The sequence below is a fragment of the Athene cunicularia genome (assembly GCF_003259725.1).
Source record: "Athene cunicularia isolate RWA chromosome Z unlocalized genomic scaffold, athCun1 chrZ_part2, whole genome shotgun sequence".
Classification (NCBI taxonomy): domain Eukaryota; kingdom Metazoa; phylum Chordata; class Aves; order Strigiformes; family Strigidae; genus Athene; species Athene cunicularia.
The window spans coordinates 23,223,694-23,249,468 of NW_020799143.1; the positions used below are offsets into that span (position 1 = coordinate 23,223,694).

At 40.0% G+C, this 25,775-nt stretch overlaps 1 protein-coding gene across 3 annotated transcripts in view; it reads left to right on the top strand.

Annotated features, from left to right (window-relative positions):
• FREM1 (FRAS1 related extracellular matrix 1) overlaps window positions 1-25,775 on the top strand; it is a 76,999-nt gene that overhangs the window by 32,076 nt on the left and 19,148 nt on the right. For 2 of the 3 annotated variants that reach the window (XM_026866387.1, XM_026866388.1), the window contains exons 12-27: window positions 936-1,026; window positions 2,036-2,203; window positions 2,741-2,949; window positions 3,778-3,871; window positions 4,297-4,549; window positions 6,368-6,559; window positions 7,772-7,957; window positions 8,890-9,086; window positions 9,890-10,118; window positions 11,684-11,828; window positions 15,070-15,211; window positions 16,592-16,787; window positions 17,519-17,783; window positions 22,366-22,780; window positions 23,871-24,072; window positions 24,522-24,666. In XM_026866387.1, coding sequence (XP_026722188.1) covers window positions 936-1,026; window positions 2,036-2,203; window positions 2,741-2,949; window positions 3,778-3,871; window positions 4,297-4,549; window positions 6,368-6,559; window positions 7,772-7,957; window positions 8,890-9,086; window positions 9,890-10,118; window positions 11,684-11,828; window positions 15,070-15,211; window positions 16,592-16,787; window positions 17,519-17,783; window positions 22,366-22,780; window positions 23,871-24,072; window positions 24,522-24,666 — 3,129 coding nt within the window. Of the gene's footprint in view, window positions 1-935; window positions 1,027-2,035; window positions 2,204-2,740; window positions 2,950-3,777; window positions 3,872-4,296; window positions 4,550-6,367; window positions 6,560-7,771; window positions 7,958-8,889; window positions 9,087-9,889; window positions 10,119-11,683; window positions 11,829-15,069; window positions 15,212-16,591; window positions 16,788-17,518; window positions 17,784-22,312; window positions 22,781-23,870; window positions 24,073-24,521; window positions 24,667-25,775 lie in introns of those variants that run through there. The other variant, XM_026866389.1, reaches the window with a different exon arrangement.

Here is a 25,775-nt window from a genome sequence, read left to right on the forward strand (position 1 = left end):
CAGTGTGCCCAGGGGGCCAAGAAGGCCAATGGCATCCTGGCTTGTGTCAGCAATAGCGTGGCCAGCAGGGACAGGGAAGGGATCTGACCCCTGTACTGGCACTGGGGAGGCCGCCCCTCGATTCCTGTGTTCAGTTTTGGGCCCCTCACTCCAAAAAGGACATTGAATGACTCGAGCGTGTCCAGAGAAGGGCAACGCAGCTGGTGCAGGGTCTGGAGCACAGGTCGTACGAGGAGCGGCTGAGGGAACTGGGGGTGTTTAGTCTGGAGAAGAGGAGGCTGAGGGGAGACCTCATCGCCCTCTACAGCTCCCTGAAAGGAGGTTGCAGAGAACTGAGGATGAGTCTCTTTAATGAAGTATCAAGTGATAGGACAAGAGGGAATGGCCTCAAGTTGCTCCAGGGAAGGTTTAGACTGGATATCAGGAAGCATTTCTTTCCAGAAGGGGTTGTTAGGTGTTGGAATGGGCTGCCCAGGGCAGTGGTGGAGTCCCCATCCCTGGGGGTGTTTAAGAGTTGGGCTGACATAGCGCTGAGGAATCTGGTGTAGTTGGGAACAGTCAGTGTTAGGTTAATGGTTGGACTGGGTGATCTTCAAGGTCTTTTCCAACCTTGATGATTCTGTGATTCTGTGACTAGACTTGCAGTGGTGTAAATGCTAGCTGGGCTGTGCAGAGACATGCTTGTAGCAAACCCAGAGCTTGCTTATAAGGTATGCAATGATTTTTCATGACCATTCTGAAAAATATTTCTGTGGTCAGTTTTCTGTGATAATGTTTAAATCAATATCAAGAATAGAAGAAAGAAAAATGTTTTTCCTTTCAATGTAGTTGGGAGTGGGAAGTTAAATTGAAATGCAAGACTGAGCTATGTGACTATTGTTTTTCTTGTTCTTCATTATTGCTAATCAGGGTGTGACATACATATTTTTGTACAGCCGCTCAGATGCTGGGAAGCTGTTTATGGTGGACACCATTCCCAAGCTCGTCAAGGATCCTGCTGCTGTTGCACTGAGGTCATTTACTCAGGTTTGTTCTGTTACCTAATACTATAACCAGTTCTAAACAATTTTTAAAAGGTACTACAGTTTCTTTCTGATAGCAAAACAAGTGGTGAAAAATGAGGAGCAGTACTGTCATGAATGCTCCTTAAGAAGCTCAAAACTTTGTGAGTTCAATTCCAGATTTTAAAACAATTTTCCATCATGCTTCAGTTCTGGAATAAGTAAATACAACTCTCCTGAAACCAGCAGGGGCTGCAGTTTGCTTAGGGTAGGCTGAATTTGGCTCCAGCCTGATATTAATAGGAAGGAAAAAATATAAAAAATGTGGAAATGAGGACAGTTTCCTGCTGCTTCTCAGTGTCCCTGCTGATAGATATAGTACAGGCAGGAACAGGCCTTTTTCAGGTTTTTGTTCAGTTTTCATGCTTCTGTCGTTTGCCAGGTGTCCTACAAGTATTAGTAAAATGCCCTGTTTTATATCCTGCTGTATGGTTAAAGTTGCACAAGGGTGATTATTACAGTACCATAATGAAAGCTCTGAACCTACAAATCCTTGATCATGTGCCTAATATGGTTGTCTGGATGCAAGATTTTGGTGATTATTTTAGCCTCTCTCACCAGCCTGCCTTCACCTGGGGAGGCAGGGTGTGCAGTTTATTCATACCGGTGAGGGAAAATTCAACTGCTCTGGGAGACGCTTTGATGAATCATTTATTTTAAAGTCACAGTTAGAAAGGTCCTGGGACCAGCATTCTTTAAGTGCTCCATCAGGAAGGTATGGCCATTGCTGCTGCTATCACTTATATCATGTCTGTATTTTTTGTTACAAGTTTGAGTATTTGAATTCGTACTCACGTGGTATGTAGTTAAAATGCATTTACTTGAGATAGGGCTAAAAAGTATGTGCAAAGTTTCTGGAACTAATTTTGAAAGTTGGAATAACATATAATTAGGGGATGAGAAAGGTCCCTAATGTCCTGACTTAGGGCCTTCCATTCTCTTCTTACATGTTCCCCCCTTTTTTTTTTTTGCAGCATGCTGTGAACTATATGAAAGTTGCCTACATGCCGCCACTGCAGGACATTGGGCCTGAACCTCAGCAAGTCCAGTTTATTTTTTCCATCAGTAATCAGCATGGTGGCACTTTGTATGGGATCTGCTTCAATATTACAATTCTTCCTGTGGACAATCAAGCCCCGGAGGTAGAGTGGTGGGGAAGGCAAGAGGAAATGGCTTGGAAAGAGGACTTGGAGATGGCTTTGGGTAGAAAAAGGGTGCAGAGAGATGTCCTGATCTGACTGAGATTAAAAGTAAATCTTCCATGGGATCAGGGTTTCAGTGTCTTGCACATAGCCTGCATGGGACTGAAGTGGAAGGTGAAGTTTGGTGAGTGTGCAAGGTGATTTTCTGTGTTAAATAAGCTGAGGTCTACCTTCAGCATCCGAGTGGTTGTACAAAAATTTGTGTATCACATCCTGGTTAGCAGAAATGCATCCCTTCTCTTTGTGTTGCCTATTTTCTGAGAAGGTCAAGAGTCTCTGTGAATGGGATCAGGACTGCGCTACAGGTATTAAGGCCTACTATTAGTAATTCCCTAGGTTTTCCTAACAGCAGAAAAGAGTACAGCCTTTGTTATTTTGGTTTTTAAGGTGTTACATGTCCTTATATTGAAATTGCCCTGTTTGGTGTATGTTTGGAGGTGCAGTAGTAAGAAGGTTCAGCATTTCTCCTCCATGCAGGTTTTTACAAGCCATCTGAGAGTGGAAGAGGGTGGCCTGAGCCCTATTACAGAGGGACATATTCTCATCTCTGACATGGACACAAAATGGGAGCACCTCCTCCTCTTCCTGCAGAGACAGCCTCATCACGGGGCAGTGGAGCTGGATGGCATTCGCATGAATGAAGGCAACAGGCTTTCCTGCAGGGACCTGCGTAGCCAGGCAGTCAGGTTAGAAGAGTGTCTGTCTTTTCCTCTTGTGGTAGCTGACTCAGTCAGATGAGTGAAAGCCCTGCAATGAAGTGGTGCAAAGTGCAGAGGCCACAGTCAGTCATGCTCACCATGGCACAGTTCTTGCAGAGCTGTTCCAGGCCAAGGTTGCTGGCTGAGCCTTGGCACCACAATGATCACTGTGGAAACTGAGCAATATATTCTGTGGAAACTGAGCAACATACTGTGTGCCCAGGAAGCAGGAGCTGGCAACCCTGCCTGATGTAGGTAGATTTCTCTTTAAAGCACTACCCCATGCAGATGAGGCATATTCTGTATTCAGCCATGCAGTTCTTGTGAAGAGGTCAAAGGATACTAGCTTTTTTTCTTTTAAGGATGTTGTGTGTTTAATAAACTTGTTCAGTTTGGAAGAAAACTTGTATTAAACTGATTAACCTAGATGTGAAAATTTTGCTGCTTTATTTGTGCCAAGAACAAGAATCAGCTTTCTACATGCATGCAGAATTAGAGCTCCCTGACCGTTTTCATCAGAGGGCACCTACCACAGGGAGGACATACATGTCTGGTAGACACCTCACAAGCAGCCACAACATAGCTGACAAAGACTCAGTGAAACCTTTTTCCCAGTTGATGTCTGTTTACCTTAGGGTTTTCTTCTTGAAACCCACAAGCCCCCTGAAGACACTCTGATCCAGAATCATCTGTCTTACATGGACAGACTTGCACAGGGATCAGCTTGTTGTGTTGGGAGGGATCCACATAGTCTGGCATGACCAAAAAGCACAGCTTCTTCCTGTGAAATCTGTAGCTCTTTTTTTTTCCCCACAGGTATCGGCATGATGGCTCTGAGACTCTCACTGATCACGTCCTCTTTGCAGTCACAGATGGCATCCACTTTGTAGAGTTCACCCTGCAGGTCAAGGTCAGTGTACAAAGCTTGACTTCTGAAAGTCTTTGCATTGCCTCAGAAATTGGAAGATAATGGCTTGTTAGGCTTCCATTTCAACACTAGCTTTCAGGTTTATGTGGCAAATTTGAGAGGAGATTTGGCTTGTACTAGCTGAAAGGCATTTGTGCTTGCTCTAGATTAGGTTATTCTGTCTGGAATTATTATATTTGTACTTAAATATGGGGAGTGACATTTCTTTCTCAAGCTATAATTATCTAGTTTGGTTTATTTTTGTCTTTGAATTTTAAGAGCGACCCTAATGCAGTGGGTTTAATTTTGCTCATAGAGAGAGCTCAGTGTACTCTGACAACATACTGCTGGTTTAGGCTGGAAAGCAATGAATTAAAACAACGGTTTTCCACTGAAATGAAAAGATCTGAAATTATTTTTCTGATTAGGTGTTGCCTGTGAATGATGAGCCACCTGTTATGCGACCAGGCCTTGTTCCTGTGCTCCACTGCCTGGAGAGTGAAGAAGTGGTCCTCTCCTCAAAGTACATTTATGCCACAGACGCAGACAGTGATGACATGAAACTAATGTTTATGCTGGCTCACCAGCCCTACCACGGGGTAGTGAGGAAAGCTGGCATTGCTGTGGATCGTTTCACCCAAGCTGATGTCATCTCTGGTTTAGTCACATATAAGCACACTAGTAAGTGAGTTATGGACAGAAATAGGCTGGAAGGTGGTCAGAAAGTTTTTTGCAGAAAATCTTAACCTGAATCCCTCAAAAGAGGGCTGATGATATACAACTAACAAATGTTTTAATGTATTCTCCAAATCCCTGTTTGAACTGAAAATTATATTAAAACAAGTACATGAAAACATCACAGTCCTGGAGGATCTCTTTCACTGTTACTGATAAAATATCTTGGGTTTTTTGGACTTAATAAAACTACTATTAAATTAGGTAGAACATAGAGTCTTTTTATTTGTTTCATGACATTGAAAAAAAAAACCCTTTGACCTTTTTCTAGTCATGTTTAGATAAAATAATGTAATGCTGTAAAGGAGGATGCTGAGTTTTAATAGAAAACTGCTAACAACGTGAGGTAGTTCTTGCTTGCCTCTACAATCTAGATGGGATATCCACTTTTGGACAGTTTATAGTGTTTCTGTACCACAAGATAAATGATGTTCAGATTTTTTTGAAGAGAATCAGAGCACTAAAATGATGTTATTTTTGTGTTTTTTATCTTTAAAATCCAAAAATAATTTTGTTTTAATTACTCACAGAAATCAAGGGCCAGTTAACCCTCTTTCCTACTTATTTTCATCCTTTCATTAGCATTAAAGGGGCTCTCTTTTCGACATATCTGATGACAGCTTTAGTCTTCTTTTCTAAAGGCTCTGTTTTTCTGTGTAATTATTCTGTAATTTTGTGCTAGCATGGAAAATATATGCGGTATTTTCAGGCTTGGCACTGTCTAAAATGAACAGCTGGTGTTTGAGAAGAGAAGAAAGTACTTGATTATGGCCACCCATAACAAAGTTTTCTTCAGCATCCTAAAGATATTAGGAACATTATTTCAATGGCAATGTTTTTCAGAGGCAATGAAGGGTAGAAGAACTGACCTTCAAGGGTGCAGTGCCTTTGTTTTTCATTCCCAAATTTCTATACATTAAATGTGCTGCCAGTAGATACTGCAAGAGAGGGTGGGAGTCACTGCCTTTCCTTTGCAGGCAACTTATTAGTTAATATCTTACAGCAATTCAAGACACAGGCTGACAGAAGTGCTGAGACCTGTAATACAGTCAGCCACAGATGCTTCTTGCAAGGGGTGGCAGTTCCCAGTCCTGTGCTGTATCAACCCTCATTTTAAATGTGATTACATATAGGTATAATATACAGTATAATAACAAAGCACAGCCCTTGATATAGTCCATTTTGTAGAGATAAGAGGCATCTAAGAATACATGTATTTCTTCATATGGAAAAATGTTTTCTTCTGGGAGAGCATGGATATTACCACTTATCATAGAGAGAGATAGATAGATAGATAGATAGATAGATAAATAGATAGATAGATAGAAAAGAAAGATCTTTTCCTGTACTCTTCAAGCAAGAATGCAGAAAAAACCTCCCTTTCTTCACAAATGTACATTTTCACATGCCTTAGTGCACAAAGAACAGAATCATGAGGACTATTAGCAATTTTATTACAATTACAATATAATATTATATCAGCACAATAATAATATAACTATTAGTTATACTAACTTAGTTATATCCTCTTCTACACCCTTTCACTCTAGAATAGAAGCTGGTTAAAATTATTTACAAACAACAAACCAAATCCCTAACCGAACAGCACCCCCACCTGCCACAATTAAGGATTCTAGTAATTTTGCTGTTGTTTTTTTTTCTTATTCTGACTTAAAATCCTGCAGACTGTCCTTGCAGGATACAAAATTATTATTCATGAAGCTTTGGCAAAACATCTCTTCTGAATGGCAATATTTTTTCCAGGTGGGGAGATTGGCCTGACTCCTTCCATTGAGATCTTAACCTTCGTTGTCTCTGACAGTGAGGCTGGCCTAGATGTGAAAGACTATGATGGACCTCTTCCTCCTCCAGTTCCCCTTCAAGATCAATTTCCAGTATATGACCTTAACATCACTGTACTTCCAGTGGACAATCAGCCTCCATCAATTGCAACTGGTGAAAGCTTCCTCTCACTATAGGATAATAATGTGGGCTATGCAGTACTGTAATGGCTAAAGATTCAAGGGGATGGGGTTTTTTTTATTTGTTTCTTAGCATCAGAAAGAGTCAGCTGAGATCATCATACAAAAGTTTTGGATCAGAATTTCTATCAATACTTTTTTTATCTTGCTGGTAGAGTGTAACTACCAAATTCATCTGCAGGTGCAAGTATGAGTAACTGTGGCTCTTCAGCTGTATGTTTAAATTCTGTGGTTAGAGATGAGAATACTTAGATCTACTCCCCTTCATCTATACATTCCTGTTGCTGCATACATAAGCTATGTCTGAATAAAAGTGACTGATATCTTGTCCCTGAACTGAATTTAGGTCCAGACAATTATCAGGTTTATACAATGCAAAAACATAAACCTAAATATCTATCTTTGCATGTGAAGTATACAACAGAAATTTAGACTCTGACCCTTATATGAAGGTAGAGAATCTTTTATTACCTGTTAGCAAATAAATCTAGACTGTATATGTAATGGATCAAAGTAATAGATGCAAAGCCACGTTTTCACTATACTCTTCAGGACTGAAAATACTATTTTAAAATGGAAATAGTGTTGGTAGTGTACATTTAGTCCAACAACAGCCTGTTGTGTGAAATTTCCATTGACTTCCTGAGCTTTGGATGAGGTCTGCAGTATACATATTAGAGGTATGCTTTCTGCATGCTTGTCTTTTTCAAAGTCATTTGTTTGTTAGCATCATGTACATGTTATGTATCTCAGAGAATATTTAAGCATATGTATGAGTAGTTTTGTAATTTGCAGGCTCTCACCCAAGTAATGTTCTGGAAATGAGGCATTGTCCCAGCAGGGAAATTAAGCAGTGATGCCTGAGAAAATGTTCATTATGAGCAATTCGTAACAGCTCTCATGTAATTAATGCTTTGACAAACAGAGGTGACAACTGATTTTGAGCAGCACATAAACCATACCTAATAATTTAGCAGTAAAATAATTTCATGACCTCCTCTTCTTTACTTACATTATGGCAAAAGTAGAGTTGATGGTGTAAGCAGAAAAAAAATCTAAGCCCAAACCTCTAAGTAACAGTATTTCTTGTCATTTCCCCCTTAGTTATTATTTCCATTCTTGTTAACAAAAAAACAGTAAATTGAGCTAAAGAAGCAATAATGCTTATCATATTGTTTGTGTGCAGGTGCAAGGTTTGTGGTTGAGGAGGGGTCCTCAGCAGTCCTTACTACCAACCATTTGTTTGCCACTGACCCTGACACCACTGCAGATGACTTAGAGTTTGTCTTGGTTTCTCCTCCCCAGTTTGGTTACATTGAAAATATACTGCCTTCTCCTGGGTTTGAGAAGAGCAACATTGGTATAAGCATAGGTAAGTCTTAATGACATATGGTAATCAAGTGGGTGAAATACAGAGGGCTTGTGGAGGGCTATGTGGTGGGCTTTAGTGAAGTAGTTGCAGGTGTGTGCATTAATATGGGCTTATTGAGGAAGGCAGGTGCTGACAAATGAAGAGCAGTGGGACTGTGTGGGAGGAGTTCAAAGGCAGATTGCAGCTCTGCAAATGAGTAGATTTGGCACTGGAAGTAAATAAGCCAGTCCTTGTTTTATGCATTCCAGCTGCAGTCTATTAGAAGTGGCCATATGAGATATTAATCTGCTCTGTCTCCCCCTTCACTCTCCCATGTAAGGCTCCCCTACTTTCCTTCACCTATACTTCTGTCAATTAAATACTCTAGCTGAGAATTTGAAAAGTCTGGGTTTTATGTTAGTTTCCAAGCCAAATTTATAGAAGTAATGGAGATGTTGGATGACATGGGTCTCCTCCCTTGTCCACCTTCAAACACTGTAAGGCAGTTTCACCCTCAGTGAAACAGACTGTGGCATGCTCTGTAATGTTATCAGCTTTTACCAGTGTCTCCAGCTGGACACTCAGAATCGCTGAGCCTTTTAGTCCCCATTTTCCTAGTATGTCAGTCAAATAACGTCAATGTAATTACTTAGATCTTTTCCTACCTGTTATCTGGATCTTTTTACTTGGGTTCAGTTCTGCAGACTGCACTGAGAAGTGTGAAGTTGCATAGTTCCATAAGAAGAAGGATGTATTTTTGTTTCGGAGCAAAAGCATGTGTCCTGTGGTAACATGTGCAGTGTAACGCTTTCAGCCAAAATGAGTCTGAGAACTTATAAAATCCAAATTAGTTGTTCTTTAAAGAAAGACATAGTTTCAGATTTTTTTTTATGATACGTAAGGCCAAAAGGCAGGAAAAGACTGTGCTAACTCTGTCTTTTTAAAATCTCTAGCTTCATTTCAGCTGAAGCACCTGAAAGCCCTGAACATAAACTATGTACAAGCCAGGCACATGCGAATGGAACCAACAGCAGACCAGTTTGTACTTTATGTCACTGATGGGATACATCGCTCATCAGAGACTCCATTTTTCGTGCTGATCAATCCAACCAATGATGAAGTCCCAGAGTTCATAGCAAGGAATATTACTGTAAGGAAAGAATTAAGATGCCTGTCATAGAATTATTTTATAACAGTAAACAGTCTTTATTATAAATAAGAACATTTTACTGACATCTCTTCCTCTGCATCTTTCCCTTACTTTGTGTCGTTCAGCCTAATTTAGGAAATGGCTATTAACAGCCCAGTTAAATCCCATGTAAACTGGTAAGACTGAATCAGTGCTCAGCTCTGTTTGGTAACTTGCAGTTAAGTAAGAAAAAGACTCAGAACTTTAAACAAATAAGTCATCTAGAAAGCAGAAGGATCCTTATGCTTCTTCTGGTTTCTCGAGAACTTTTATAATTTTTTTGTAGTTTTTTATATTCTTGGCATAGCCTTTCCCCTCTCTGAAGGCTGCTTTTAACAGAAATAATTCTGTGACCACCATTCTAAGGCAGTGTAAGCTTATCTTACTGTAAAGTAAAAAGTGAATGTATGTGTATAAATTTATATGCATCCATATTTTTATATATTTTTATGTATTTAAAGGCTTTCTCTTCCATGCATTCCCTAGCATTTAATATGAAGTTTACTTACCTAACAGATTTTCTAGTAATTGGGCAGATACAAACTCCTCATCTCACCTTCTCTTTTCATCACTGTAACAATTTACTACCCTATGTCTCTTAAACTGGTTTAATTCAGTAGCTAATTCAAAAGCTACTGGGAAAGGGGTGGAGGAAACAAAGAGATACACTCATACACAGAAATACCCTGCTTAGGAAACCATGCTAAAATTCTACAATTTCTTTTTATGTAAAAGAATTGGGCATTTTTCTCTTTCATGTTCAGGTTCAAGAGGGAGAGATGAAAGAGCTGGATCTCTCCGTTATCAATGCGGTTGATCTGGATGTGCCTCAAGACCATTTAGTATTTGGGGTTGTGCAGAGGCCCTGGTATGGGTTCCTTATTAATGGAGTTCATGGCAGTGATATTCTACACTATAAACAGTTATTTAACCACAACCACCACAGCCACGGGTTGCTTGTTCATGACTTTTCCATGGAGCTACTGAAGAATGGTAGGTGCAGCATTCTTCTGACATTGGTCTTTCATTCCTTTCATGAGGTAAGGTGGCACAGTAAGAAAGATTCAGCACTTAATTATTCCCTTGCCTTATCTGTATTTCCAAGACAATGTTTAGGAATAGAAGTTAACCTATTTAATGTTACAGTTTTCTACTGATTTTAGGAACTGTCAATAAAATCACCTGGAGAGGCCTACATGTCAGAAAGTGTAGTAACATGACTAGGGAAACCATCTGCTATGAAAAAATAAAGGGAATATTGTAATATATCAGCAAACAGTTTTCAAAATATTTGACAGCAACTAGAACAGAAACAGATTTAAAAACACATTAAGTGATCATGGGGTTAAATAATGCTCTAAACAATCACAGAATCATAGAATGGTTTGTGTTGGAAGGGACTTTAAGAATAATCTAGTGCAATCCTCCTGCCATGGGCAGTGATATCTTTCACTAGACCAGGTTGCTCAAAGCCTCATCCAACCTGGCCTTGAACACTGCCAGGGAGGAGCCATCCACAATTTCTCTGGGCAACATGTTCTGGTGACTCACCACCCTTATTTTAAAATATTTTTTCCTTATGTCCAATCTAAACCTACCCTCTTCCAGTTTAAAACCCTTGACCCTTTTCCTGTCACTACAAACACTGGCAAGAAGTCACTCCACTATAAACCTCCTTTATATATTGAAAGGCCACATTATATACCTTCATCATACCTTCATATACCTGATGATAAAGGTATGAACTGAGGCTCCATAGCTTAGCATGATCAGTTAACCTGCTTTGAAGCAGCAAAGATTTTTCAAGGACATGTAACTAAAAAGTGTAACACTTCCAAGAATATGGTGGATTCTTACAGACTGTGGCCACTTAGTGAAATATAGGATCTATCATTATAAAGAGGGACATGAATTCAATCCTGCCACTCAAATTGCAGGTCAGCTCTCAGAAACTGAGGAAGGTTTTTCTTCTCTCTGTCTGTCTAATATCATGTCCCCACCCCAAATTCCTCAGCTTTCCCCAGTCCTGTTTTTGATTCTCTTCCAACTGCTTGTCTTTTCTCTTCTCACGTCCACAATGGTGATCAAGCCCAAGTCTTCTCACTGTCCATGCTCATAGCTACAAGGCCATCTGTCCTCCCCAGGTCTTGTTTAAAGCTCTCTAAGGATTATTTAAGGCTCGGAAAAGTGTTGCCTGGTAGTTTCATCCTTTCTGTGGGTCCCTGTTAAAATGAATTGGAATGAGGAGAGGAGAAGAAACGTGCCTTTTTCAGACTGGAAGAGACCCTTCTGTGAAGGAAGTCACTCGTTACCCAGGGCAGGCTGGTATCTGAGTCAATAGTATGTTGTTAGATTAATGAACAGCAGTGGCTTGCCAAGCTCATCTTCTGGTAGCTGAAACAAGCTTGCTGTGACCAGAGCATATGGGGAGGGGAGATGTGTTGAAGGGAGATGGAAGCAGAGTGATATGATGTGAGAGATTTTGCAGGAGTCAGATTTATTTGTTCTTTCAATTTTTCCCTCTATCTCTTCTTTTTTTTCCCCCACCCCCTGCATAGGAATGAAGCTGATGTACATGCATGACAATTCAGAAAACCTCATTGACAGCTTTAAAATCCAGCTATCAGATGGGAAACATAAAGTCCTCAGAACCATTTCAGTAAAGGTCATTCCAGTTAATGATGAGACACCAGTGCTGAGCAAGTAAGCCACATGTTCCTGTCTCTGACAGATGGATCAGTTCAGACAAAATGATCCAAAAGTGATCAAAACAGCAAACTGGTGACTGATGGGGAGAAGGTGCTGTAACTAGTCACAGACTAATGTCAATACAGATGTTTCCATGTGGGTGTCTATCAGCCTGTTTAACATAAAATATTTTTAGTGAAAGAAAAGCATGCTTTAATGTTGCTCCATATTAAAAGAACAGAGGGGAAAAAAAGAGGGGAACATGCTTGTTTTGTCTTTCACAATTTACTTCAAGATGTTTGCCAGAGAGCCTTGATCTTTGCATACCTCTGCTGGCTGCTGACTGCCATTGTACTGACTGAAATTACTTTACTTTCCACTTCACTGGGGCAACTGCTTGTCTAAAACACCCCTCTAAAAGCAGCTCTGGATTTTGGCATGAGAGAATCCACAAAGTTGATGCTTCTGTGCCTCATGGGGGAAAGCCTTTCAGTTTAATGATTCTCTTCTATTATAAAATTCTATTGCTCTACCATAATTCAACTTCTGAAAAAGTACATACTAACAATTCAAGGCTGGAATCATAAATTAATTAGATGTGATCAAAAATTGTCTGGCAGACCATTTGCAGATAGGCATCTGTCTGTAAGAGAGCTGAATCTCCTGGACATTTTAATAAGGAGCTTATCTCACGGGTTCTCAATTTTTTATCTGATGAACTGCCACACAGCTTCAGGACCTCTGACCTCCTGGCTGCCGTCCCACCCCAGGAAAGCAAATGGGGAGCTGGGGGACTGAAATCTTTAGGGGTATAGCTCCTAACATCTAAAGTTTGCACTTTGGAAATTACTTGCAGCCTGTTAAGAAGGCTGTCACTTAAATGGGGATTTCTCATTCCTTGGGGTATTTGGCCTACCTTCAGATCACACCTATCGCCATTGCAGAGAATTTTGAGGGTTTTGTTTACCATGTAGAGCTTCCTGCATTAACAAATGTTAGTTTTATAGTTGAAAGATTATCAAGGACCACATGATGCTAACAAAAGAGAAAATCTATTTCTAGTTAGAATAACAGGTATGGTCTATGTATTCATATAATGTGTTAAAAATTACTGATAATTGCCTATTTGTTCTTCACATGGTAAAGACTGATGCGTCATTTTCCACCCTTTCTCTCTGAGGGAAAGAGATGGAGTGCAAGAAGTCAAATTTTTTTAGCTTTGCCCAGCTGGATTCACAAACTGTTGCTGACTTATCAGGTGATGTTAGATCTCACCATTTGCCATTCTTGTGGTGAACAGTAGCACGTAGTGAGCCATCTACTTGCAAAATAGTTATTTCATTATAAGAAGTTCCTGCTTCTTGCCTGTTACTCTTCCACTGAGATGCAGTTTGCTGTCAGCAGTTAAGCAGTAGTGCTTTAAGGAAATATGTTCAGTTTGGCATTAAGGTGGTTTAGCTGCCACACTCAATCGCCACATCTTTGCTGTGGGGTAGGAGCTCCCTTACACCAACTGCAGTGTTTTACAGGTGAGCGTTTGACAATAACTGTAAGCTGCTTCTCACCTTTTGATCTGGGGACACCTTTCCGCCCCGGGGAGTTTCAGCTCTCATCTTCATTAGCTATGGTCAACAGACTGAAAAATCTGGGAAGGGATGTTTTCGGCTGGCAGTGGCTCTTATTCACAGTGATTGCCAAAAACTCAATCTGTTACCTCTTGGATTGTGTCCTATAGTAAGGAGTGCCCTTGGGGAATGTAAGACCCTCACACATTCCCCTTGAAAGCTTCTTCTCAAGATGAGACATGTGGATGCTAACAAACTAACTGCTACACAGAAAAATGAGTTGGGATTAGATGGCATTCAGGGTTAGCTAAATGTATTTTTCCTCATTTATTTTTTTGTTTGACTCTTTCTGGGTCACACAGTCTTTGGGTCAGACACCTGGTCTTTGTGTTTGCATAGTCCCAGCATGTTTTTTGCTGGTATGAGCAAATCATTGAGGTTGCGTAATCTGTCATTAGTATGACTTGATATACTTTGTCATATGACTCCATTTTCTCTGCTTCTCATTTTGCCAAACATCAAATTTCTATGCCTCATATCAGTTTGAATATGAAACTTCAGGAAAGAAATCCCCACTCTTTATGAGAATAATAAATGTATTTTACAAAGTCACTAAATAATTGTGACAACTTCTCTGGAAATCTCATTTGGTTCTCTTCTTTGGAACAGGCACTTGCAGCTTGGCAAAGGAAATGTGTCTTTAGCAGTTCTTGTAAGAATGTGGCCTTTGAAACAGCATGGCTTGCACATGCTCAGCTGCATTCAGCCAAAGTTTACCTGCCCAGATGCCTAAGGAGTCTGTCCTTTTCCAACCTGCCTCATAGCCCCTGATCAGACTATTTCGAGCAGGTCCCATACCTGGTGTGACTGGGTATGCTGAATCCCCTCCAACCTCCTTGAAATTCTGCATGTTGTAATAATAGTTTGGGTGCTATATTGCAAAATTGTAAGACAGTTAACAGCAAAAGGATAAAACAGGATGTGCGGAGGTAAACTGGAGGATGATTACTAGCTAGGAATGGAAACAGAGGACATACATAAAATCTGAAAATCATCCTGGGTCAAGACTCTGCATGGATTTCAAACTATGTGGGATAGTTTTCCCCAGAGCTGCCTCAGATTTTATTTGTGGCTAGTGATGGACATGTCTGCCAAGGAACAAGTGGCCTTAATCTGCTTTTCTGAATAAAGAGCCCACAAAAATTCTGCAGTGGGGGGCATAGAGAAGAAGCAAGTCAGGTCTTTCTAGTGTCTCTTAAAGATTAAGGCAAGCGGTGACAGACTAGTCATTTGAAAGACAGTCTTTAATGAACAATCAGGTTATTAGAGCCAGTATAGCTATGTTCTATAGTAGCAGTAACATATAATACAGCTTATTTGGTTACATTGTCCTTTACTTACAAATTGTATGAAGGTAAATGGAATAGGGCCCAGGGGAAGAAGACAGGTGTGTTAAATGCCAGGTTGTTGTAGGTGTCTGCTTTGTTGATTTGCACCATTGTACCAAGAAGCTGGTCTACCCTGTTCACTTTTTTTCTGTTTTGAGCTTAAATAGTCACCCTCCTTCCATTCTTTCTGCAGTTGTAATTTCTGTCAGCATCTGGGTATTTTATATTCCTGGCAGAGAAATTACATATTGGAAAGTTTATTTTTCTTTTATTGCGTCAATACTTGACTTTTAATTTTTGCAGGAAGGATGATATAGAAATGAACATGGGCGAAACTCGAATAATTTCTAGTGCTGTTCTGTCAGCGGAAGATAAAGATACCCCCAGGGAGAGAATTTACTACTTATTTGAAAGACTTCCAGAAAATGGCCAGCTTCAGCTCAAGGTTAGTCTTTGTACTTCAACAAAAAGCAGGCATGCAAAGAATTCGCTCTTTCTAGGGTAGAATGAAGGTCATCTTCCTTTTCTCCCAAATGTCTGACATGTTTTAAAGTAGATGGCTGTGGCCAGTATGATTGTTGAAAGAGTATTTGAACCCTGTCCCAGAGGCTTTGACACTAAAGGCCAGATCTTGAGCAGGAGGAGAGGGAGGGTGAAAAACATGGCAGATCATCTAGGGTGATGAGAGACGTGCTGGGAGGAACAGCCCATGGAGGGGGAAAACTAAGCGTCAAAGCTGGGAGGGAGTGGGAAGGAAGTCCTTGATCAAAAAAAAAAAGTGACAATTAAGCAATTACTTCAGGGTTCGGAAAGAATGGAGGGAGATGTGTGTGAAAGAGTGAGTAATAAATCATGAGTTAGAAGAAATGTATGGGGGAAGGAAAGGAAGAAAGGAAGAAGATGGAAAGAATATAGCAAGAGGAAAGGCTGAAAATAAGATTAGAAATGGAAGGAAAGATGACCATCTGTTGAACAAAGATAAGTTACAAGAACAAAGACAGAAAAATACCTCTCTTTAATTGCATGCATATATAATAGAAAAAAATCAGTTTCTAAAACCTGTGACCCTGGGAAGGATTTTGATACTGGATTCCTGCAAAAATCTGTGGATCATGTGAGACTTGTGCATTAAAGGGGTGAGACTGGGGCAAAACTGGGGTAAGAGACAGCGACTGGCTGGAGTCTGACAGTTCGAATGTATCGGGTATCTGCATGTATTTGAGCTCTCTGTCCTTGATAAACTTTGTTCCAAAGATAGTGACACTGTAACTGAAGGCTAAATGTCAAATGGACAGATCAGTCCAATACAGGGGACTATGCTATGTTCAGAAAAGCAGGAAATTTTATTGGGCAATTCACTTTTTTCTTTTAGAGGACTTCTGAGGCTCTAAATTTCTGTGCTTCCCTGAAGTTCCCCATAGGTTCATTTCTGATATACTTTTAGGTATGGTTTCAAATGGAACCAAGAGCAACTTTGTGAAATTAAAAAATAGAAAATACAGGCTGGGTCAGGAACCATTTCATTTTCATCTTGTTGGTGTCTCATTAAGAAGAGTGCAGAAACATATTTCCTGGAGTAAAAGTGAATAAACTATTTACTCCATTTTACTCATGATCACTGTATCTTCTCCAGCCTTATAGCTGCTTGGGAACAATTCCAGCTATTTACTGCCCTTTAAAAGATACTCTGAGCAAAGACTCTTTAGCTTAGAAGGGAAGCCAGGTAGCTGCCACTAACAGTCTGCATAACTGCAAAAAAAACCCAATTAGCTGGGGAGGATGCATGGGAGACTATCTATTTAATAAAGATGCTTATTCTTTCTAGGTAGGCCACGTCTGGATAACTCTCCAAACTGGAATGAAGTGCACTCAGGAAGAGCTGGATATGAACCTTGTGAGATATGTCCATACAGGAGCCATAGGGTCCAAGAACCAAGATAGCTTCACATTTTATCTGTGGGATGGGTACAACAGATCCCCGGCTGTGGACTTCTACATAAATATCAAAGACATGGAAAAGGGTAAAGATCTGCCAGACTTGATGTTTTACAGTCCCTGTTTCTGAAACAAAGATGATCTGAGTACATGTTCTGATCCTTCCCTGAGGGCTATATAGGCCCTTGGCAAGTCTCCCTGCAGATCCTGAAAGTATATCTGCTTGGATTCCACTGCTGGCCAGAGCCCTGTTGTTCCAAGTAGTCCTGGGATCTGCTTAAGGCAATCTGTTGCACCTTGCATCCCAGGACTCCCAGTTACTTTTCAAATAGAATTGAAAATATGCTTCTGAAAGTAGCTTTATGAGAAAATCAAAGCACAGAAAAATGGCAAGAATGTCATAAGGTAGGCAAAACACTGTTCAAGAATAGGCTCTCTCTCAGAGGATTATTCTCTAGTCTTATGGTGTTTCTTCCTTTATTGCATCCCTATTAGAAACCTGAATTAGATCAAGTTAACCTGACACTGCTAGGATTGAAACAAGGGTTCAGAAAGGTTGTGCTGACTCCATCCTTGGTGGTTTTCAGGCCCTGATGGGATAAAGACCTGAGCAACCTTGTTCTGGTTGATCTCATGGCTGATCTTGCTTTGAGCAGAAGGCTGGACTAGAGACATCCTGAAGTCCTTTCAAGCCTGAATTTCCATATAATCCTACGATTTTTCTACTGGTGATGGCTTGCATGTGACTCAATAATCCATCACAGATTAATTTACAATTCAATATGATTATTTTACTGTTGTTTTGTGTATCCTGCAGGAGACATTGCTGTTTTCATAAAGCCTTTTAGAGTACCAAAAGGGAGTCGGGGCTACATTACAACTGATGTCCTCCTTGCAGTGGATGGTACTGACAAGCCAGAGGAGCTCCTGTATGTGATAACTTCCCCAGCCCAGTATGGACAAATAGAGTATGTCAGCTATCCTGGCATTCCCATTACAAGTTTCAGTCAAATGGATGTAGCAAGACAGGTAGTCTGCTATGTTCACAGCACAGAGGCAGTGGTTCCTGAAGATATGTTCAGGTAAGGCATAACACCCCAACCCTCAAACTTTTACCCTTGGATTTCTTGGTACTTTAAAAAAGCTACAACACAAACCAAGCAGAACTCTCAAACCAAATTTTTTAAAGAGATGGAAGCTCTGTGGGAATTCTCAATATTTATATAGCAAAGATATTTCTACTATAATATACATAGTTGTGACTGCTTTGGCTACAAATGCATTTTCTAATTGATCCTGAAACTGTAGCCATAGCTACATTCACTCAATGATGCTAGCTTCAATATTATTATAGCCCCCAATGTACAGAGCTGTTAAAATTTAAATGGGGGAGAATAACTAAGAGCGTACTTTGTGGAATTTTCCTTTGGTTTCTTGCTGCAGCTGGATGTGGTAGAACTGGACCATCCAGGTATTAAATAACTGCTTTCTTGTCTATTCTTATTTATCATATTTATCCAGTTCCAGGCTTTTTGAATCCATAAGTGATTCTTGAACATACTGAAAACCAGTCCACTTAACCTTGTCTGAATATCTCAGAAATTCATGTAGACAAATGGATTTTTGAGGTAAGCTTGGTTACCTATAGGCCCAGTTCAGCAGCCTAGCGATAAAAAAGTTTACTTTCGCCTGGTTCTGAACCCTTAGACCAGCTTAGACTAGGTGCATTCCTAAACTGAATATTTCCTTATATTTCTCTTAAATAAACCTCCCTTGGTTATAGAGTGAAATGATGTAATGAGTTATCATCAGGTAAAGACAGAGTAGAGTATTATTGCTCAAAGTCTCAGAGATTTGTAAAACATATTTGTAAAAGGGCAAATTTAGGGAAATAAAAGCTCAGAAATAATGAAATGTTTCTGAAGGAAGAATGTTAACTTCTTGCTAGCATTGGCACTTTCCTCTGAAAACAGCTTAAATAGAAAATGGACTTTCTGTAAAATTCAAATTTTACACACAAAAATAAAAACTTATGGATTTTTCATTTGTGACTAAGAAAAATGAAGGATTTAGCTCCTATGAATTGCAATTCATAAAATACCCCTTTTTACCCTCTCTTATGAATAGATTCCAGATCTGAAAGGCATTTTCCATGATTCATGATGAAGATTCAAGAACATGTTGCACCATTCAGTTTGAGAGCTTTTTTTGCAGGGAAGGCAAGCAAGTGAGGCATGGAGACATCAAATAAACCTCTCTATGACACTGAATCTGCTCAGGTGACATTAGCTACAGTTAAGCCAAAAGGAATTTTGAAAATTTCCTCTGTTGAAACATTTTAAACTACCCCTTCCATTAAATTCAATGTGGTGGAAATTCTAGTTAGGAGAGTTGTCTGATCCTCTTGTAGTTTTAACAGGAAAAGTGAGCAAAGGTTCTCTTTTGTTTGATTTCTCTTTTTGTTTGGCTTTATGTTTCTCAGTTGTGAAACACTATGATCAAAATTGGAACTAGCTTAGGCAAGTAAGGTTTCAATCATGCCAACCTTAGCTTGGGTAGTGTAGAAATGGCTTGTATCAGTATGACTTCTATACCACACTAATGAAAGCAGACCAAACAGTTCTAGGGAAACTGTTCATATCTTCTGTTTAGGCCAATGTCTAAGAACCAAACTGGTTAGTCAGTCTTATAAAAGTAAGGTTATGATACTTTAATAAATATTGATATTCAATAACTCTTAAAATCACAATAAATGATGTTCCTTGATGTTATCATTTGGAAAATAATTTGGTTTTGTGTAGACATATAAATATTGTGGCAGAATATTATTATTATTATTTAAACAAGGAATGGTTACAATAATTAAATGGGTAATTATGGCAGGGGGGGTAGGGGGGATTAGCTGATCAGATTTTTACTTTCAACTGAAGTACTTCCTTCAGAGATAAATTTGCCTGCATTGTTTGGTGCTGCTGGCCTGGAAGAAAGATTTGGCAGTGCTTGTTTGGACAGATGAGTTCAAGTGATTAGCAACCTGACATCAGATGCTGGCAGCAGGATACTAAAAGAACATGCTAATGTCCTCCATTTTGACATGCTGGCTCGATTTTGTAATGAGCTGGCACTATTTATGATTCCATTTTTATCTTTTAAATGCCATGACAGATGGTGGGTCCTACAGCCAACTCTGTTGCCATCAAACTGCAGAAAGCATGAAATGTTGGTAATGGTGAAATCAAACCATGCAACATGTCCTCCTAACTGTGCTTGAGAATTGTCCCCTAAATGTCATCAGAGTGAGGAGAATATTGGCTGCTCTCCGTTCCTAAGGAAAAAGATGAAGCAGCCATAAACCAGAAACAAACAACCAAAATCTCCCAAAGTGCAGGAAAAAAGGATGTCTTGGACACAGGCAGCTTCATTACCTATGAAATTGAGTGGCATATGACATTTGCATTGTAAATTTCAGCCTGATGTATATAACCAGGAGGTTTAGCTCCTATCCTTGGTATTCTGTAGAAGACTCGATGAATCTTCCATTTCATTAACTGAATTATCTAAGTCTTTCACCTAAATATTGTTTGAGATGTCATCCAAATGATTTTACAGCCATCAAAATAACCAGAGAAAACACTTCCACTGCAATCTTCCAGACTTTTTGAGAGATGGTTAAGGTCTTGACTGAACATGTTCTGCCTTTTTTTTTTTTCCTTAGCATAGTATTTATCATCATTATTCTAGTTCTGTATTTGATTTCAGATAGATTACTGATAGCCCAACTCCTTTACCATTGGCACAATAGCATTAGGTCAGTGCAGACAGATGTCTCCAGGTTCCCAACTGGGAATACCATCCTCAGTAAACATATTTCTAACTGCTACATAGTCCCTGGTCTGCCTGTGCTCATTCCCATCTGTTTCATGGCATACTGCCAGTTTACAAGTTGATCAAGCCCTAATCATCCAGTACTGGTGAAAGCAGTGAGGAGTTTTAGATGGACAGTCTGTGTGACACAGTAAGCTACTCCATGACCTACTGAAAGTCACTGACATTCAAGGCACACAACAGTAGGCCAAGTTCTGACCCTGCTGTAACTAAATATTTAAATACTTCTTTGACATCTGCAGTGAAGAGAGGAGAGGAGGCAGATAATCTAAATCTCAACCATTCCCCATTTCACTTATGTATGGGAGAAGCATGCTAGGTGGAAAGCAGACAGCCTGGCTGGCCCTCAAGTTGTCTGAAACATACAAGATCAACTGCATAAATATAACTGTATGTGCATTCAACGCACCGGGCATTGGGAGAGTGAGAGAAAAAGGAAGGTGAATAGTCTGCCACAAGCAAATTTCTTTGCAAAGTAGACTCTGTTCTGGCTCAGGCAGAACAAATTTGGGTGAAAACCACTCTCCAAGATGCTCTTGCATTACTATGAAGCATAACTACAGAAACATCTGTAGAAAGAAAGGTAACTCTTACGACTGTATGCTGATGGGACACAAAGGATCATGAGACACTTGCAAAGCAATTTTTAGTGTCACGTACCCTCAAACGTTTTTGTTACAGGTCTGAAAATGTGAAATGTAATTGCTTTCAGAAAAAAAAAGACTTAAGTAATAATCTTTACAATGAAAGCTAGGATGAATTTTGAAGGCAAAACCACTGGTTTTCTCTTTACTTTTATCCACAACTAGATTTCGTAACGAATTTATGCAGAACATGCTGTCACTTGTATGGCAAAAGCCCATACCCAGCTGGTAGGTTTCCAACAGTTTTTTTCTCCAGCCTTGAGCATCTTTATCTTTTTCTTGTTTAGGAAAGGAAAATTAACTGTAGAACACAATAAAATCTTTAGTAAATAAGACTTTGCAGATCTGACCCTTTAATAAATACATGGTATGGACATCTAAATTTTTAAAATTACCATTGTATGGTTCTGCCCAATATCTCACACAGAATTTTAGTATTTCAGTGAAACCTTACTTCAGTTTTGTAATGAAACATAAATAATTTCTTCTGAATGTACAGAAATTTACAGGTACAGTTAATGCCTAAACAAACCTGTAAAGTGAGATGAGGATGTATCTTTTTTCAGTTTGCTTTTTTAGATAGTTTTGGGGATATTGGGTTCAAAAGGCTTGTAAGAGTGAACAGAAAAAAAAATTGTCCAGGCAGACTATGTACTTTACACACCTCTTTCTGTAAGTTGTAGACAAAGCCAGCACTTTCACTGGCAGTTGCCACTACCAGGTAACCAAGTGAATATATACTTAAGGATGTATACAAACATGTATGTATGCCAGAGGGTGCAATATGTCCCCAGCCATCCCACTATTTTAAATCTGCTCCATCTATACCTGAGATAGATTACATCCTCTCTGTTATGACTGCTGAAACTGATGGGTGTATCCTCAAAGCCATTCCTCTGGCATCTACTCAGATTCCTGCAGATGCTTTGTAACCTTTGTCATATACCTGGCCACCTGCTTCCATGTTTTTTACATTTACCTGACCCACAGTCTGGGTTTGAGCTCAAAGCAGCTCTAGTGCTTTTGCAGTATCAACACAGGCAAGTTCTGTAGTAAAGGTGTACATTATTATTTCATTTCAGTACATGGTGAATCAAGAACACATGCTGAAGACTACCTTGCCTCTCTTTGCCAGATTCATCATCAGCAATGGACTGAGGACTAAGCATGGAACATTCATGATCTTCTTGGAGGCAGTCGACCAAGCATTGCCCACACTATCTAGGAACACGGGGTTAAGATTAGTGGAAGGCACTATGGCAGTCCTTTCTCCTGATGTCCTGCAGCTTTCAGACCCAGACACTGCCAAAGAAAACCTTACCTTCCTCTTGGCTCAGCTCCCCCAGTACGGTCATCTTTATTACCGAGGGGCTGTGCTACTGCAGTACAATTTCACCCAGCAAGATATGGACAACAGGGATGTTGCATACAAGCACCGAGGTGGGGATTCCCAGATTGACAAATTTACATTTGTTGCAACAGATAGGACTAATCAAGGCTTCATCGTGAATGGGAGGGTGCAGACTGAGCCAGTGGCATTCATCATTCAGGCAAGTGTGACCACAGGCCTACTTAAATCCTACTTCTATCCTACCTGTATAAATATAAGCAAGTATTTACTTATATACTTACATTTGTTAAAATATTTTACATAGAAATCTCAATCCTAAAGTTGAGCCCATTTATGGAGAGGAATGAACTTCCTCCAGCTCTGCTTTCACACTTGATAGCTGACCCACTGATTTGCATGCGAGGGATACTAGGATGACTATTGCAGGATGTTATTAGGATGACATGTCACAGGAATCTTGAATTACAACCACTTTGTTCCTACAACTGGAGATCCTGTCTTCCTTGTTAGGAGTCTTTGTAAGATGTTTGCTCTGATTCTTCCTTCTTTTACTAGGATCTTTCTCTTCACTTTCCATTTCCCACATTTTCAAGTTCTTCACCCTGTATCATAGGTTGAGATGCCTTTGCTATGACTTCTTGTATGTATCTATCACCTGTCATGTTTCATTATGCAAAGCAGGCCTGGTTGCATTATGTATCAAAATTTTCTATGTTTCAAAACACTGATAGTAACAAAGAGGCTCCTAACTTTCCCTGATGACAAAGTTTGAAGTTATATGATGGGTGAGGAGTGTCATTTCAGCAGAAGATGAGATATGGAAACAGCAACAACCATCGTGGAGTGCTAGAAGATTCATCAGAAGTTTAGAAAGGTGGCACAAATTCGAGGAGACATATTGGCCAGGTCTATGACTGTGATTATCATAATCCTTAGGCTTCCATGCTTGTTATTGTAAAATGGAGGTGAGAAACCTTTGCTGGAGTTTTCATTTGCTATGAAGAATATTACATCAAAAAGGAGGACTCTGGGAAGTGGGACATCAGGCAGAGGTACACAGATCTTTTGTTGCCCTCTCCAGTGTGTGCTGTATCCTGCTGCATGCAGCAAATGACAGGGCAATGTGAGCCTGGAAATCTCTCATGGAAAGCAGTAATTAACTGAAGAGCAGACTGTTTGTCAAAGTGGCTCTTGCCACCCTGAGTAGGCTACAGTGCTTTTAGGAAAAGTAGGACAGAGAATGTCCTGATGCTGTAATATGAATATACATTTGTCTAATTTTGATTTAGGTGGATCATTTGGACAAAATGGCACCAAAAATTATTAATCTCCATTGCTTTTCTGATGTGGAAGTGCTGAAGAATGGCAATTACGGGATCTATATAACTGCCAGGTCCCTGAAGGCATCTGACCCCAATACAGAAGATGACAAAATAATTTTTAAGATTTTACGAGGTCCTCATTATGGCTACCTGGAAAATATAACAACAGGTGCTGTCTTCTATAATCTCTGTATTTTGGGACATACTAGACCAGATTTCAAACACTACCCTGTTTATGTCAGCTTGATAGAGGAAATAGTTTCTTAGCAAACTTTGGCAAGGTTTGAATGTAGTGAGAAAGCTTTTACACTAAAACCTGACTCTCATGCTCATCATGAAACCTCAAAGATTTTGAGATGAATAGCTGCCACAGAGAGACATTTTTTTGTTTGTGTCAAGAAAAAAAAAATTGAACTTGGCCATTTGTTAAACATGTTTTTTGTGAAGAAATTGGCTGGGGCTATAACAAGCTGGGATGTTGGTGTTTAGCTGTAAAACCAGGTTTCTGTAAGTCCAAATTTTCTAAGTGTTCAACAAAAAAATTGAAAAAAGTGTACGTGCTACATGTTTCTTATTAACAGGATTGTTGTTCACTTAAATATTTCTCTTTTTTCCCAGGTGGATTTATTCAGGAAGGGTTTAGCCAGAAGGATTTAAACAGCAAAATCATACTTTATGTCATCAATCCATTGCATGAAGTGACTTCAGACAACTTGGAGTTTCAAGTCACAGATGCCAGTGGAAACTCCGCGGTGCCCCAAAGGTAGCTCCCGACCCCCTCGGCAGTGTGTGCTGTGCTACACTGTGCGTGCTGCCCCTCGGGGCGAATGAACCTGTGCCAAGCTTGAAGCCCCGCAGACGTGAACATGGCTATGATTTAAACTGCCATTTCTCTTGTTGAAGAGTAGAGAAAGTTTCTTCTCCTCGGAGCCAAAACAGAAAAGGCTAGCTCCAGGTTAGACTGGGGCACTGTTCTCAAGAGCCCTCAGGTCCCCACAGAAAAACGTAATGGAGTTTACTCTAAGCTGCAGTTGGGCATTTGGAGATCTGAGATACTGGGTGCTGAGGGATGGGACTGTTGCTTCACATACATGGTCCTGCAGCTGGAGGTCACTCTTGCCCTGTGCTGATGGCAATGCTTTTTTTGCAAGCTTGAGATCACAATGGAGAGGATGCTCTCAAGCAGCCAAAGCTATGACAGACATACTTCTGCAAAAGAGCACTGAAAGAAGGTGGAGGGCACACAGCACTTTGTCATCCACTGGCAGAATTTATATTAGGCATACTATCAAAATTTCCTTGTGACATATAAAAAGACTCATGTGCAAAAATTAAGAGACTGGAGTATCACCTGAACAGTGCTTTGATGATAACGTCCAAAATTGGGAGTAACTCTACATCAGGAGCAATGTTTTGCTTTATTTCTGAAAATAGGGCTGAATGTTCAACCAATTTATTTAATCAGAAGTAACGTGAATATTAACTAACGCTGGGCTAAACTGGCTACTCATAAATCAGGACTCATGGCAAGGGCAGAGGAGCAGTGAGCTGTCTCCAAGGGCCAGGCTCCTCCACAGAGCACTTCCCGGCACACTAGGAAGACGATGGGGACTAAGCAGAGCCGGAGGCAGTGTTTTGGCAGTTGCATGCTGTGCCAAAAGACACCCCCATACACAAACACATCTGAAGACAGCCAGCCCGAGCACTTTCCCATTGCGCAGATCCAGCTCACAGGTGCACTAGTATTTAAAACACCAATAAAACGCTGCCACTCCTTATGGGAAAGTGTGGCTTCTAGTTATATAAATAGCAACTTGTGAGGTAGCTTTACAAAAAGAGCAAAGAGATAGCACTTTTTGTATGGAAAATCAG